The sequence below is a fragment of the Misgurnus anguillicaudatus genome, chromosome 11 (assembly GCF_027580225.2).
Source record: "Misgurnus anguillicaudatus chromosome 11, ASM2758022v2, whole genome shotgun sequence".
Taxonomy (NCBI): Eukaryota; Metazoa; Chordata; class Actinopteri; order Cypriniformes; family Cobitidae; genus Misgurnus; species Misgurnus anguillicaudatus.
The window spans coordinates 31027983-31044494 of record NC_073347.2 but is presented as its reverse complement, the minus strand read 5'-3'; the positions used below and the strand labels follow the sequence as shown (position 1 = coordinate 31044494).

The following is a 16512-nucleotide window of genomic DNA, read 5'->3' as shown; positions in this document are numbered from 1 at the left end:
CTTATTCCGGCCTGACGTCACGTGGTGACGTTGGCTGAGTCCGCCGATTGGCTGCAGGCCGTTTAAAGGTATTCCGGCGCGCTCTGATTGGTCAGTGGGATTTGTTCGCCAAATTTCAAATGCATTTACCAGTGGCGCTTTTTCTTCAGCTCACTTAACAATTGGCGTTCAGTGTTGCCGCTTAAATGTTTATCCTGCTACTGTAATAGCGACTCGAACGCGTTTTTAAGGACATATGAGGATTATTTTTAAAGTGATTTTATCGTTCTGAGGTAAGGCGATGTTAATTTGTTGATACATCTCAGTCATTTTGAACAATTCAATGGTTTAAAAGAAATAGACCCTAGATGACCAAGCATGTTTGAGTTCCCACCATGGGACGGGACTTTTGCTTTTATTACAGTTTTTAACGATAATCTATCCTTATTTTATTTAAAAAATGCAACAGATTTTCATGCAAACCTTTTAAATTCAGATTTTAAGTCGTGTTTTAGGCTAATATTAGCCCCTCTGTAGTGTGCATCTTGTGGAGCCACGTCAGAACTGCATGCACTTAGGCGCGTAAAATGATAAGAACAAACAAATTGCATAAAAATAAATGCCACTTCTTTGTCATTTTAAAACATATTGAAGATGTACATAAACTAAAGGATATGTTGACATGTTGGATACAAAATAGCAATGCTTTAATACTAAACCCACGATGCTTAAAATGTTCTTCCGTCTTAAAGTAGACGGATTAGGTTTAAAATGTGTATTATACTATAAAACAGTATATTCATATGCATTAAAATATTGTAGTTTTCATGTTTTAATAGTAACCCGTGTATTAAAAAGTATAGCAAAATCTCCAGATACTATGGTGTTTTTAAACCTTACTATAGTAAATGGATAAATTGTACCAGATACTGTTGCATATACTAATTCCTATTGTTAATAAATCCCACCAATGCTGTAGTATATATTAAAAAAGTAATAATGTTTGACTAATACTGTCTAGGACATTAACACAAAGAAATCTGCATATATTAAGTTTATAAAGTTGAACACACTAATCTAGTTTGGCATGTGTGCATTTATTTGTAAGCAATGTAAGTGAATCATTATTTTTACATTTTTATTTCATTTTACATTTTAAACAGGAACAACAGTGAAACAAACCACTAAACATGTGTCATTTCTTCTAGTTGAGCCATTTGCTGTGTCTCCATACAACCCCAAATATGAAGTCTACAACATGCAATAAAGACTCTAGAGTTGTATGCCACATGGAGAAACCAGAAACAGACCTCGGTGAGATAAAGGGCCGCACTGTTTCGCCACGAAAAACGGGCAGCCCTCGCTCCCCCGCAGCGGCCCACGTCTCAACCCCTCTGGAGATCAAGAGCAAAGGTCCTCACAATAAAGAAAACTACAGGGAGAAGAACCTCAACCAGGAGGTGACATCAGATGATGAGGTCATTCTGAGCAGTAGCAGTTTAACCGAGGACAGCGGATATCTTTCCCTCCAAACCAGTCAGGTGGAGCACACGGATGTGGATTCATTGGAGAGGAGTCAAGAGAGATTTGGGTCCCCTCAGTCCTTGCACGTTGAGCGTCATTCTGCACCATGTCTGCCCGTGCTCAAATTTCAAGAAGAGGTGTGCAAAGAACTGGCGAAAAGCTTTAAAAAGAGCAAAAGTTACGATTGGACAGTCGTCAATAAGGTTGCTGAGAATTGTGGGCTCCATAATGTGATCGGTGGGAAAATGGGACTGGAGTTTGCCGATATACTGTCTGGCCTGCTGAAGAAAGACATGCGGCACATTCTTGCCAGGATTTTGGGTCTGCTGGGTGATTGCGACTTGATCAGGTAAATATTCATCGTCGTGACTTGGTTTTGCATGTGTGGATGTGCGTTTGATTGACAATGTCATGTTTTCTTGCAGTTGTAAGAAAGTGAGTCGGACGTGGCAGAAAATCATCTGCCAGGATAAAATGGCACTTCGCAGGTGCAGAGAAGCAGAGAGAACACAAAGGGTAAGAGGTTTACACCAATGCCACCATTTTGTCTGCATGCACATTTCAAATTAAATTTCGTTTCTAACCGTGCTGTTGTGTGCGTTCATTGCAGGAGTCTGGACGGCCTATGGGATCCTTGTCTCGGGACTTCACCTTAAGCAGGGTGGTGTTCTCCTGTATGCAGGGCGTAGCCTCTACACCAAAAGCTGTTCAGAAAGTGCAGTGCCAGACGAATGGAGTGCAAAACACCAGATCGAGTCGCTTCCAACAGTTTCATCAGGTAAAAACTGACATTCACACTTTTCACTTAACATGACTGGGATAGGGCAAATTTTGATATAGATGAATACTATACAATCACGTCCTTCAAAAAAAATTTGCTTTTTGTTTAATTCGCATGCATCAGTGATGGCCGGTGACTTCGTGTTCGTCACAACATGTATGTAGCCTGTCGTGTGTGGTTCGTCATTTCAAAATATGTGTTCTGCGCATCGAGTGATCCTATGTGCATCGTGTGTCTTGTCAAAATAAGTGCCTGCTGCAGACACATCTAAATGGTTTATGATAGAAGAGACCCTCGCGTTTGCCAGATACTCACATCATCTCATGCGTAATCAGAGTTTACTTTTAAGGGAGTGTCTAGCGTGTATTTTGTGAACATGAGCGTCTCTTTTATCATAAACGGTTTGGACGCATGTGCAGCAGGCACTTATTTTGACAAAACACATGATGCACATGGTTCACATGACGCAACGAAAATGTGAGCAACACACATGACACTCCGAACACTTATTTTGAATTTGCGCCCCTCGGATGAGCAGACTGTCACGAGCCGCCACTGGCATGCATGCAGATTCAGTAAGGTCGTCCTTACCTAGCAACTGGACTGGTTATTAAAATTAATTTTGGGAAAAAAGTGCAGAAACCCTAAAAAACAAAAAAGAAGTTCGAGATTGTCTTATGCATTCTATTAATAATCTTTTTTTTTTTCTTCTAGGTTGCTAAATCACTAAAACAGGATGAATCACTACGAGCATGCGTCCTCTGTGGCTCTCCGGCACGCTTTGATGAAGCAATGCAGCGGGCGGTTTGCACACGGCTTAGCTGCGCCTTTGACTGTTGCACAAAGTGTCAATTACCGTTCCACAGTTCGGCCCCGTGCCGTAGCACCGTCCGGTCTTTCTCCTCTAATTCAGCAAAAAGCACGCTTATCGCCGGCTCTGCTCGAAGCAAGAGGAACGTACGGCGTCTCTAAGCACCGGTGCCTTAAGGAAAATCCTGTTACTAAGAACTTTTAAAAAAAGAAATACTGCCTCTTAAAACTTTTATTGAATATTTTATCCACGATTGTTGCGCATTCCTGAATGTGACGTGAATTTTGGCCACGTTTGTGGCCGTTGCACAATGTGAAAAACTATCATTCTGTATGCCAAAAAAAAGAATTCTTAAGGGAGGTTAAACAGCCTCCTTAAGATTGTACATTTGAATGTTTTATAAGATTTTATAGATGTTTTATGAAATCTGTGGTGTTTTGTCTTGACTGAAAATTGTAAATATTTAAATGGTTTAATAAAGCCTTGTATATTTTTCAAATCTTACTGACTGCTGTAGTCACCGTGTCATTCTGCGCAAACAGAAAGTTCACCATCTGTACACATCAATTACAATCTGCACAGGTTTTACTGTGTCTGCTGTAGAAAATGGTTCCAAGCTGTCATGAATATGTGGGTGATTCTCACGAAAACTTGGTTTTAAAAATGTCAAGCGTGAAAATTTAAAAATTGCTTAAATTTACTTTTTTTCCCACCAGACATTGAAAAACAAAGTCTGGAGAAAATCGGAACATTAATTTAAAAACTTTTACTTATCATTTAACACTTTTTGTAACATAATTTTAAAAATTAGTCCTTAATCTCATTACCGCAACAGTCAGAAAACATCAACACTGACATATTTTCAAAATGACATGACAAACCTGAAAGAACATAATTTGGAGATTCTGCACATGCATTTAAAATCAAAGTATTATGCTTCTATTCATTAAATTAACATTTAATAAGCATCTGTTGCGGTAATGATAATCAAAATGTCGTTTAAGCATTCTGACAAGACAATATTTCAAATTAACTGTAAAAAAATAATCTTACCTGGTAGCCATCTTGAAGTAACTGGTTCATGTGCTTGGTCACTCAAAATCAAACTTTATTAAATTTCTGTATGTGTGCTTAAACTGTTCTCAAAAAGTGTTGCGGAGGATGAGAACATCAGGCATGGACACATCATTTTCCTAAATTTTCTAAATTATTATTATACATGAATATTCAGTAAATATTTTTTCTGTCATCTAAAGTAGTCTAGCAAAACATCCATTTATTTTTTTTCTTAATATTTTTGTGTTAATTTGATTAAATTACAACATAACGCATGTTCAAACACAGCCGGACACATTGCGGTAATGAGAATTTCAGCAGAAAATGAGATAAAATTTCCAATTATAAATTCTTATGTTGAAATCACACATTGTGCAAGGTAGAACACAGTATTGTGTTAATTCTGATGCTTTTTAATGTTACTATATTACACATTTTAAAGCTAAAATCATTATTGCCGTGGTGTTTCAATGTTTTCGTGATAATCACCCACGTAATGGGTCCTAATATGTACCATTTAGGTAGTGATATGTATACATTTGGTACCTCTGAGGTGTTAATATGAACCTTTTAGGTGCACAGGTGTATGTTTTAAAAGGGTACTGCCCCGGTGACAGCTAGGGACAATTTAAAAAAAAAACATTTCTTGGTAAATGTGACTTAAAGGATCGACAACTCGTATTCCCAAGCTCTTTCTGTTTCTCTTGGCTAGATGGCATCAGAGTGCTGTTTCTAACTGAACCTGTTGTTGTGCCTTTGCTATTCAATATACTATTTAACTTGTGGACCACCCTTACCCTAATGATGCTTTCTTTTTCACCTTATTATCAAGCATCCTGACAAAATGATGATGTTAGGATATGGCAAATCTTGCATTAACAGAGCTCATGATGTGCTAAAAAATTCACTAAATACATGCTGGAGTTTGGATTAGAGTGATAAAATCATCCTATTATTGGCAATACAACAGGACTTTTCTCAGCCATGCCGGGATATGTAAAAGCAGGTGTTTACAGGGTACAAAATATTGTGTTACTTTAAAATTCACATTTTCTTTCCTTTGAGCAGACTAAATATAAGTTACTAGGGCATTTATAGCAAATAAAAATATGCTACTGAATCTTTTTGTATTTTGAGGTATTAGATTAGGTTTATTTTAGAGACTCGGTCCACAGCGGTTTAAATTCTCAGGATTTCAAATCTTCCTCTATGTAAGGATTAGCTATTCCATTATGTTATAATCCTTACAAATGTAAAATATATTCATTGCTTATTGTAAAGCCTGAATATATAATGCAAAACTGTGCTGGAGATTGTATGCATGTGAATGCGCTTTTAATGTTTTGAGTAAATGATATCATCAATAAATGATGATAAAGTAGATTACACAAAGTGTGCGTGCAAATTACAGATCAAATATGCTAAAATATATTTCAGGGTAAATTAAATTTCCTTTTGAGCATACATGCCATGTTAAAAGGACATTCTACTTTTTTTGAAAATATGCTAATTTTCCAGCTCCCCTAGAGTTAAACATTTGATTTTTACAGTTTTGGAATCCATTCAGCCGATCTCCGGATCTGGCGCTACCACTTTTAGCATAGCTTAGCACAATCCATTGAATCTGATTATAGACCATTAGCATCACGCAAAAAAAATAACCAAAGAGTTTTGATATTTTTCCTATTTAAAACTTGACTCTTCTGTAGTTACATTGTGTACTAAGACTGACGGAAAATTAAAAGTTGTTACAGCAGCAAAGTCCTTGATTATTATGCCAGAATAAGAGTATAGTTCCTAGCCATATCTGCCTTGAAAACTGCAACTTTTAATTTTTTCATCGGTCTTAGTACACAATGTAACTATAAATATTGAAAAAATATTGAATTGTTATTGAATGGTTATTATTTAGCGCGATGCTAATGGTCTAATCCGATTCAATGGATTATGCTAAGCTATGCTAAAAGTGCTAGCGCCAGATCCGGAGATCAGCTGAATGGATCCCAAAACGGTAAAAATCAAATGTTTAACTCTAGGGGAGCTGGAAAATGAGCATATTTTCAAAAAAGTGGAGTGTCCCTTTAAAATTAACTTCAAAATCAATCGTTTAACATAAGCATTCATTACACATTAAAAAAATGACCTCTTTCGCTAGTTTTACATTTCTGGTTTACGTCATTGGTTAATATTATTGCCTCTTTTATGAACTTCTGAGTTCAAATAAGTGTTTGCCTCATTTGTAACTTGTAAGTTTTTGCTTTGGATAAAAGCATCTGCTAAATGAATACAACCACTGTCAGAAGAAAATGGTCCCAAGCTGTCATTTAGGTACAGATATGTGTACATTTTGTACCAGTTTTAGGTACAATGGTGTACCATCTGACACTGTGGAGCAAAAGCTAAATGTCGAAATTAATACACCCACCATTCATTTCTTTATCCGTAAACATGCACATTTAATACCACACCATAGATTTTGTAGTCACTGCAAAGTAAAAAGACCAAAATACTTTTATATATAATTGCTCAATTTGGAGTCAATTAGGATTTGGATAATAAAATCAGGGTTGTGTAGTTGAGATGTATTTAATCATTAGGCCTTTGCCTGCGATATAATTCATCTTACAGCTGACCTTTGTAGATGCGAGAATCTCTGGGGCCGTGTTTTATTGTATTTTCATTTGATTTATTAAACCACGGTCACTACAAATGAAGCTCCGAATCATTGGGGGATATTGAGAGCAATACAGGAATTTGTACAGCTCTGGTCGAAACACACGCACACACGCAAAGCAGATCCCATTATGAGTCATTTGGCTTGGGAATAGAAATCAAATTTTTTGGTTGTGAGCTATATGTTGTGATTAACCTTTGATGCAAACCTCGTAGTGTGTGTGCGTAATATTTTACTCAGATTATAGTTAATACATATCTGCTTTTACATTTCATTAGAATGAATGTGGATCCATTGGCACTTGAATACTAAAATGAATACTACATGACATCCACTTAGATTCTAGTGAAATGTGATTTAAATAAATGTAAACCACATATATAACACATGTCTTTATGATGTTCATGTATTAATTTCAGACATAAAAATATATCTACACATATTTACCACATTTAGTCATTTAGCAGATGCTCTTATCCAAAGTGACTTACAAATGAGGAAAACAATAGAAGCAATTAGAACAACACAAGAACATTAAGTGCATAAGTGCATAGTCTCATCAAGTCTAACAAAGTGCCAATTGTTATTTTTTAACAGAAAATTTTAGCAAATCTGTATAATGATTCAATATATTCATGCATTTGCCATATGCTTTTATCCAAAACAATGTACCGTGCATTCAAGATATACATTTATTTTTACCAGTATATCTGTTCTGTGGAATTGAACCCAATATTTGTGTTGCTAGAATAATGCTCTTCTTTGAGCTACAAACTATACAATACTGTGCAGTTTTAGGCCACCATGCCAGAATTAAATTAGTTGTTTTTGCAATGTTAGGCCACTTGAGCAATAGCAGGAAACCGCAGGATCTCTTAAACCTAAATAAAATTAAATCATTATTTCTAATTTTAAAGAAATTAGTCTTTTTACTTCATTCTGCTCAAAAACGCTCAAGATGTGTTTAGTGCCAAGCAGTGTTGGGGAAAGTTACTTTTAAAAGTAATGCATTACAATATTAAGTTACTCTCCAAAAAGGTCATGGAAAGTAATGCACGTTACTTTTAAATTACTTTTGCATTACTTTTTCTTACTTGGCTAGTAAGGCTTGATCTCTTTTAGGCTTTGCAGGTCTTTTTATGACAGAGAAGTTCTGCATTCAGAAATTGCATATTTCTGTCGCAAAAATGTCGAGCTTTGGCCTGCCATCTCCGTTTCTGACTTGAATTGTTCCCGCTCAGCCACGACGCCACGAGTGTGTAATTCTACCTTAATATGTAAGGAATAATTGACGACGGGCCGTTGAATTATTAGAAAAAAAATGCACAACATCGTTGGTGTGAATTATTTTATTATAATTCAAAGGACCAGAGTCAATTATTCCACTTTTACCACGGTTACAAACATCTCTCTATTTTTAAGACATGTTAGGTGTTAACAGGTTAGTAATGTTTCATGGGTGTTGATTATTTTTCTGTAAACCACACGTTTACAGAAAAATGATCAACACCCATGGAACATTTCTAAGCCAATCAGAATAAAGCATTCAACAGGCACGTGTTCAGTTTAATTCAGTACATTCCTTTTTTATCAAATTAATTAAACTGAAAAGTAACTCGTATTACTTTTTTAAAAAAGTAACTCAAATAATAATGTGTACATTTATAAAGTAATGCGTTACTTTACTTGTTACTTCAGAAAAGTAATATTATTACGGTAAGCATGTTACTTGTGCCAAGAGAAGTCACACTAAACACTGACGATGCCTAAAGAAGACATTTAGTTTTGAAAATTGTTTTTTTATTTTGTGCACATATTTCCTGTATTTTGTATTTTAATAAAAAGATTGAAAAATAAATATGAATTGACATTAAAACTTTGCTGAAACAACAAAGCTGCACTGTAAGCCCAGACAAGTTGATTCAACTTAAAAAAAATCATAGGCAGTGTTGGGGGTAAAGCATTACAATAACATGCATTACGTAATAATATTACTTTTCTGAAGTAATGAGTAAAGTAACCCATAACTTTTTAAATGTACACCTTAATATTTGAGCTACTTTTTCAAAAAAGTAATGTAAGTTACTTTTTTAGTTTAATTAATTTGATTTAATTTTTTTTTTACTGAATTACAGTTTTTCTCAGTCGCTTTAGTGCATTTCTCACATCACTATTTACATTTGCACAACAGTTATAGAAACCTCCACAACATTTAGTTATTTGTGCACATCATAGTAGCAGTTTCTCATTCTTTCGAACAAATTGCAAATGCTTTTGGACATGCATCAATTGCTTTCATACAATTCTCTGCTGTTTTATAACATTATCATTTGTCATGTCAGTCAAAATTAACTATAGTTGTGAATGCTGAATAGTCGTTCCATATAAAACTAAAATTCCTTATTTCATTGCTTTGATTTTGATTTCATTACATACAAAAATGTTGAACAATTTGTCAAAATAAATTTTTTAAAATAATTTTTTAATGTCTGGATGTGCAAGAATGATTACCGTACTATGTATGTTGTATGTTCAGTTCCAATATGTACTGCAATATTGTTTACAGTTGTGCACAGCTCTATCAAAAGGGAGTTTTTGTTTGTGCAAAAGAAAACATACATCCTTATTTACAACAATGCTGTGAACAAATTAGAATTGCAAAGAGCATATGCAGTAAAAATGTGAAACATATTCAGTGTCTTGTACTCAGTTACCTCACTAAATACAATAATGTGTAACTTTACTGTATTTTTCAAATAGCTGTGCAAATAGTATATAGTGTTGTCTTCTTGAGCATTTTCAGGTAGTGTCACCAAGATCTGACTTTTTTGCATTGAAAAACATTTATAAAGTAAACTGTCATAATGAAAACATGGTTAAGCCATTTCACTATCTTGTTCATAAACAATGGTGTCAGGACTTTTCATTTTGATGACACTGACACATTCATTGACATGAAAACTTTTAAGGAATGAATTATCTATTTGGAGCAAGTGACACGCTTTTGCAGGTTATCAACTAGGTTTTGCAGTTTGTACTAATTGTTCTGAGAACTGCATTAACTGCTGTGCAAATGCAAACAGTGATGTGAGAAATGCACCAAAGCGACCGAGAAAAACTGTAAACTAAACGCAGTCACATTATGCACTCTATGCGTACGCACCTGTGAACAGTTTGAGTCAGAAACTAAGATGACAGACCAGAGCTCGACATTTTTGTGTTGAAATATGCAATTTCTGAATGCAGAACTTTTCAGTCATAAAAAAACACCTGCAAGGCCTGAAAAAGATCAAGCCTCAGCAAGTCTCGCAAAAGTAACTAAAAAGTAACGTAAGCATTACTTTCCATGAACAGTATACTAAGTAACACAATTAGTTACTTTTTTGGGAGTAACTTAATATTTTAATGCATTACTTTAAAAGTAACTTTCCCCAACACTCATCATACACTGTAAGCCCATACAGGTTGATTGAACTTAAACAATTTATGGAAACTCGTTGCCCTAAAAAAGCTAATTTTGTCTGGTTGAAATAACAATTAATTTTAAGTGTAATGTACTTATTGTTTTAATTTCTTCCAATATTCCTGCACTCTGAACCCAGATTAGTTGACATAGAAATTTGTGAGGAAACCCGTTGCATATAACTTTAGTTTTTATCACTTTATACTTTTGATGTTATAAATGGTATCATAACACAAAATTAATGACTGACTTTAAGTCAATCATTGAATAAACGTGATTCTCCACAGAAACAAACAAAATGTGTTTTTGACATACATTGTTAGTACTGTGGAGGGAAATACAATAAAATGTTCTGAACAGGGTTAATGTATGGAAACACTGATCACGTGAACAGTGACTTCACAAAATTATAAATACAACAAAACAACATCAATAATATAAGAGCTTAAACCTATATGACATTTTATTAACAAATATTTTGAGTAGTGAAAGTTCTTATCAGTTTTTATTCTGTGAAAAGCTGAAAATAATCAAAATATTCAGGCGCAAAGGATTATGGGTATCCCTCACAACATGAACTAATACTTTTAAGTTCATTTTACTTGAATGTTTTAGTTTAATGGATTTGTAAGCTTAAAAGTTATATCAACTAAACTTTTTAAGCTTTGGCTTCAAAACAGAAAATATTAAGTGATGTTTACTTGATTGTTTAAGTAAAGACCATTTCTGGGTTAACAGGTTACTCACTGCCCTTAAAATGTCAATTTTGCCTTGTTAAACAAACAAGGAACTTTAGGTTAAATCTACCAAAGATTGCTACACAGGCAATTTAAAATGTTCATTCACTGAACGTAAAATGTCTCGTTCCAGCAATATATCCTTCTTAGATTAACTAAACATTTCCTGTACTACAAATGGTCAGTTGATAAACTTTATTTCACATGTCTTATAGTAACATAGCTTTGTAAAAATTGAAATGTTAAGATAACTCTTCAATCATCTCAGAAAGAAGCCACCTTGCAAAGCAAATAACATCAAGTAAAGCAAAGTTTTCAACTTCACACAGAGAAGTCTCAATAATGGTGAAAGTAATCAAATCTCATGAAGGGAAAAGATGAGTTCTTGACTTCATGACAAATAAATAAATAAATAAGGAAAACAACACTCATAAATTAATTTATGAATGCTGCAATGCATGATGGGTAACATTTTCAACTCCAAAATAAATTGATTCAACTAAACTTTCTTGTTAAATAAGAGAGATCATGCAATTCGTGCATTAAACTAAAACACTTAAATAACTAAGGATTTTTTTTTAGGGTTTAGGCTAAGTGTATATATTTATTTGGGTTAAAACAAAACGAGGGTTAACAGCGTGGTTGTGGTGGCCTAAGACTTTTGCACAGTATGGGTCAGTTTATCGGACAGGGCTTATCCTAGTCTCATACTAAAATGCATGTTTGAGCTGCCTTCATTTAAAACACCTTGCACTGACATAAAAAATTAGTGCCATTGTATTGTCTCAAGATGCACAACAGAATTGTTTTTTGTTTGTTATGTTTATAAAAACAATTTTAGTCCTGGATTAATCTAAACCCTGTCCAGGAAACTACCCCAAAATGTATGTGCGCATGGTGTATTGGTTATTATATGGGTGATTCTCACGAAACCATTGAAACACCACGGCACTAATGATTTTAGCTTTAAAATGTGTAATATAGTAACATTAAAAAGCATCAGAATTAACACAATACTGTGTTCTACCTTGCACAATGTGTGATTTCAACATAAGAATTTATAATTGGAAATTTTATCTCATTTTCTGCTAAAATTCTCATTACCGCAATGTGTCCGGCTGTGTATGAACATGCGTTATGTTGTAATTTAATCAAATTAACACAAAAATATTAAGAAAAAAAATAAATGGATGACTACTTTAGATGACAGAAAAAATATTTACTGAATATTCATGTATAATAATAATGAAGAAAAATTAGGAAAATGATGTGTCCATGCCTGATGTTCTCATCCTCCGCAACACTTTTTGAGAACAGTTTAAGCACACATACAGAATTTTAATAAAGTTTGATTTTGAGTGACCAAGCACATGGACCAGTTACTTCAAGATGGCTACCAGGTAAGATCATTTTTTTACAGTTAATTTGAAATATTGTCTTGTCAGAATGCTTACACGACATTTTGATTATCATTACCGCAACAGATGCTTATTATTAAATGTTAATTTAATTATGTTCTTTTAGGTTTGTCATGTCATTTTGAAAATATGTCAGTGTTGATGTTTTCTGACTGTTGCGGTAATGAGATTTTTAGGACTAATTTTTTAAATTATGTTACAAAAAGTGTTAAATGATAAGTAAAAGTTTCTAAATTAATGTTCCCATTTACTCCAGACTTTGTTTTTCAATGTCTGGTGGGAAAAAAAGTAAATTTAAGCAATTTTTACATTTTCATGCTTGACATTTTTAAAACCAAGTTTTCGTGAGAATCACTCATATAGCCTATTGTCAGGCTTATACGTTATTTTAATCTATAAAAAAGTTTATTTTGATAACAGATATTAATAAAACAATATGTTTTGATTTATTGAATGTTGCTACCTTAAAGCAGCCCTCCCACCCGATAAACTCATCCACAATGCATTTTCTTCCCCTTTCTGTCACTGCCTTCTCATCTCCTTAAATAGACACAAGTCCCATTCAAGTCATTCATTCTGTAAGGAGGGCACATTAGTGATGTTTATTATGAATGACTGGCATCTGTCACATGACCGTACATCATGGATCCAAAGGTCGACTCCTGCTGCCGCTGTCACGGCGATGATCTTCAACCAGCACCACCATTGGCCTCAAGGACAGCAAAGATATTTACATCCCATCTACTGCTCATACTCAGGCTAAACGTGCATTGAGACGTATGTGCAAGCCAGATGTTAATGTGGGTTGTTATGAGTCATTTCCATATGAAATCTTAATTGTCCTTCAATGACACAGTGGTTGTGCTTCCCTAGCATTAATGTCATTCCTGCAGTTGTCTTCCTCCCCCATAGGATGTGTGTATTAGCATAAACTGATTAAGACATGAAGGGATTAATGCATCGGGGGTCCTGCGTGGCTGGATAATATTCTTTACGGTTTGTTTTGTAGATTAAGCCTCTCGGATGACTCTGTTTTGTAAGGAATCGCTCTTATTTTCCTCATAAAGACAAATAGAAATCATGCCATGGACTTTGCAAGTCTTGCAAGAGTAGAGGATTTAGTAACGCTTCACCTCAACAAGCCTGGTGATCTTTAGACAGCATGTCCACAACCGCCTACAATCCTAGCATGGTTTATATTTTGGGGTTCCCAAAGCTGTAGTGAAAGGGATAGTAAACCCTTTTTCATCCTCTTGTTGTTTTAAACATGTATGAATTTCTTTTCTGATGATATTTTGATAAATGATGGTAAACACACAGCTGATTGTAACCATTGGTTTGTTGATTAAACGTATGTACAGAATTGAGTTGTGCACAAAAGGGCTTGTGGAAAAAGTGCAATGCAAAAATACACGTGCACACACTAATGCCTAAACCAAGTGGCTCCTGGCCGGCCATTTCTACGGTGAATCACTTTAAGTGGTAATGCGGCCATTATCGGAGCTGGTCCAGTATAGAGTCTATCCATCTATTTTTACCTGCACTGGTCAGTGCTTCCATTTAGCCATCCGGTAATGAAAGCTAATGAACCTGGACTCTCCACACAGACCTGGACAAATCACACAACATCTGATTTGCACCGCAACAATTCAATAGGCAAAGATTAGGCTTGGTCTCTAGGGATTGTGTCTTTACATCATACCAACAGATCCCTTGAGGAAATGAGATCAGTGTACATTTCTGCAAGGGAACTGGAAGGGCAGCATCATCTTGTTTCTTCAGTCTAATAATCTTGTTATGTACATGAACAAATGAGCGCTCATAGTGAAACATTTCAGCCCTTTTGTGGTCCGAACAAATAATTGGCAGCAATAAATGTGGCACGTAATGCAAATACTCTCTCTCTCATAACGCGTGAGAGATTTTCTGTTAGTCATCTCGTTTTCTGCTTTCGTCCCGCTCTGATGAAATGATAAAAACTGAATGTGACAAATGAATAACAGACACACATCCCAAAATTATCGGTGCTTGTTTTCACCCTTTGTCTGATTGTTTGTTATTTTTCGATTCGGCATGATTTCTGTCTTTTCTCGGAAGCAGCGGCCATTAAAAATGACATTAAATGAACAAGAACCGGACGAGAGCACGTAACAGCCTTTAAGCACTTCATCACAACCTGACCAAAGACGCAACACAATTCTGCCTTAGCAACTTTTCAATCATTAGAGTAACACGCAAACTGAAGGCTGCATCCTTCGGAGGTCGCATAGGCTGCATACATCATATTGTTTTAGAATAGTGACAATTATAAAGTTTGCTATATAGTCAAAAATAAATTGTTGTAATATGCTTATGACTTGGGTAATGCTCAGGTAATTGAAATCAACCAAGCTGATGACGTATGCAGCCTGCAGCCGGCCTATGGAGGATGCAGCCTTCCGATTGAGAAATGACTTTATCAGTACCCCATTAAAAATCCCCAAACTTTAAAAACCATAGACTTTTTATTTTTATTATTTTTAACATTACTATTAGTTATTTTTAACCCATGCATTGGGTGGGATAAACCTGACACTTACACTGAGTTATTTTAACCCAAAAATAAGTTCCCATGCGGCAAAAAAACAAACATTTACTTGGCCAAAAATATGTTTAAAAATATGCTTAATACATTTTGTAAAAACACTGTAAAAATACAGTATGAAGTTATGGTTTTTCAAGTCAATTTGACATACTATTTTAAGTTTTGACCTGTGAATAGTTGACATAACGTAAAAAAAACAAGTTGAAATTATTCAACTTATATTTTTAAGTAAAAGTAGCATAAAAATATATGTTGATTTGGGCAACATTATGTTGACCGTGGGACAACATTTCAATCTACCAATCAGATTTCAGAAAAAGTTTACAGTTTGTTTTAAGTTTAAGTTTACAACCAGGATTAGCTGTTTCCAGACCATTGTTTTTCACTTATCATGTCCCACTGATTTTGGGGTTTGGTTATGGTTAGGGTTTGGGGTCGGTTTAGGTTTTATTTATCAACCACTTGACAAAATCAGTTCGAGTGTACATTTATGAGTGTACATTGCCTATACGGCAAAAAATATATTTTTTTCTTTTCAAAATATAAATGTTTTTACAAAATGTATAAAGTATAATTAAAAAATTTATAAGTATGTATAAAATTATAAGTATATGTTTGCAGTTGAGCATTTCATTTTAACTTTTTCAAACCGGAAATGTTTGCAGGTTTGTAACATACAAAGTTTTTCTTCTAATACGATGTTAACATAAATGCTTTAAAATATATTTATTTTTAAAATATATTTCAAAATATACAAAAATGACCAAAATATATTTTTGTAAACATACCTTGTAAAACATTTGCTGTAGTTATGCAGCTGTTTGCAAGAAACTTACTGTAGATTTAAATTTATGATATTTACTGGCAACAGTTTGTTTAAAGTTAAATAAACATTAAAAATTCACAAGTCTTTGTCTTTACAAAATAAAACTTAAATAACAGCCTCATGCAAAGCATTCTGTGAACTCCTCATCTACCTTTTTCTATTTTTTCTCCATCAGATTTTGGTTCCCAGAATTATTTGCACGAGGCTGTTATTTTATAGTTTTATTCTGTAAACACAAAGACTTGTTAATGTTTAATGTTCATTTAACTTTAAACAAACTGTTGCCAGTAAATAATATACATTTAAATCTAAACAGCTGCATATCTACAGCAATTTTTTAAATATATTTATGCATATATTTTTTGACCATTTTTTTGTATTTTTTTTAATATGCTTAAACTTATATTTGAAAATATATATTTTTTGTCATATGTAAAGTAAAGAAAATATATATATTTGGTCAAATATAATTTTTTGTGTTAATTAAACCCAATGGCTGGGTTTGATTTTGACCCAGCGCTTGGTTGAAAATAAGCCAGCATTTTAAGACTGTAACACTAACCTTTACCCTTAACCTGATCTCTTCCAATTTTAATAAATCAGTCCTAAAACTTGGAAGTATAAGTTGTTAAAAAAATGAAGTTATTTTTAACCCTGCA

The 16512-nt window shown here is 34.2% G+C and overlaps 1 protein-coding gene across 1 annotated transcript; it reads left to right on the top strand.

Moving 5' to 3' along the window:
- Positions 1-86: 86 nt before the first annotated feature.
- Positions 87-3599, top strand: fbxo5 (F-box protein 5). Its single transcript, XM_055171118.2, has 5 exons — positions 87-272; positions 1188-1852; positions 1929-2019; positions 2114-2281; positions 2999-3599. The coding sequence occupies exons 2-5, from the start codon at positions 1224-1226 to the stop codon at positions 3254-3256; spliced, it is 1146 nt and encodes a 381-aa protein (XP_055027093.2). The 5' UTR covers positions 87-272; positions 1188-1223; the 3' UTR covers positions 3257-3599.
- Positions 3600-16512: the final 12913 nt, after the last annotated feature.

Coding starts and splice junctions, on each gene's coding strand:
- fbxo5 (XM_055171118.2), top strand. CDS start 1,224: ATGAAGTCTACAACATGCAATAAAGACTCTAGAGTTGTATGCCACATG. Junction 1,853..1,928: donor GGTGATTGCGACTTGATCAG/GTAAATATTCAT, acceptor GTTTTCTTGCAG/TTGTAAGAAAGTGAGTCGGA. Junction 2,020..2,113: donor AAGCAGAGAGAACACAAAGG/GTAAGAGGTTTA, acceptor CGTTCATTGCAG/GAGTCTGGACGGCCTATGGG.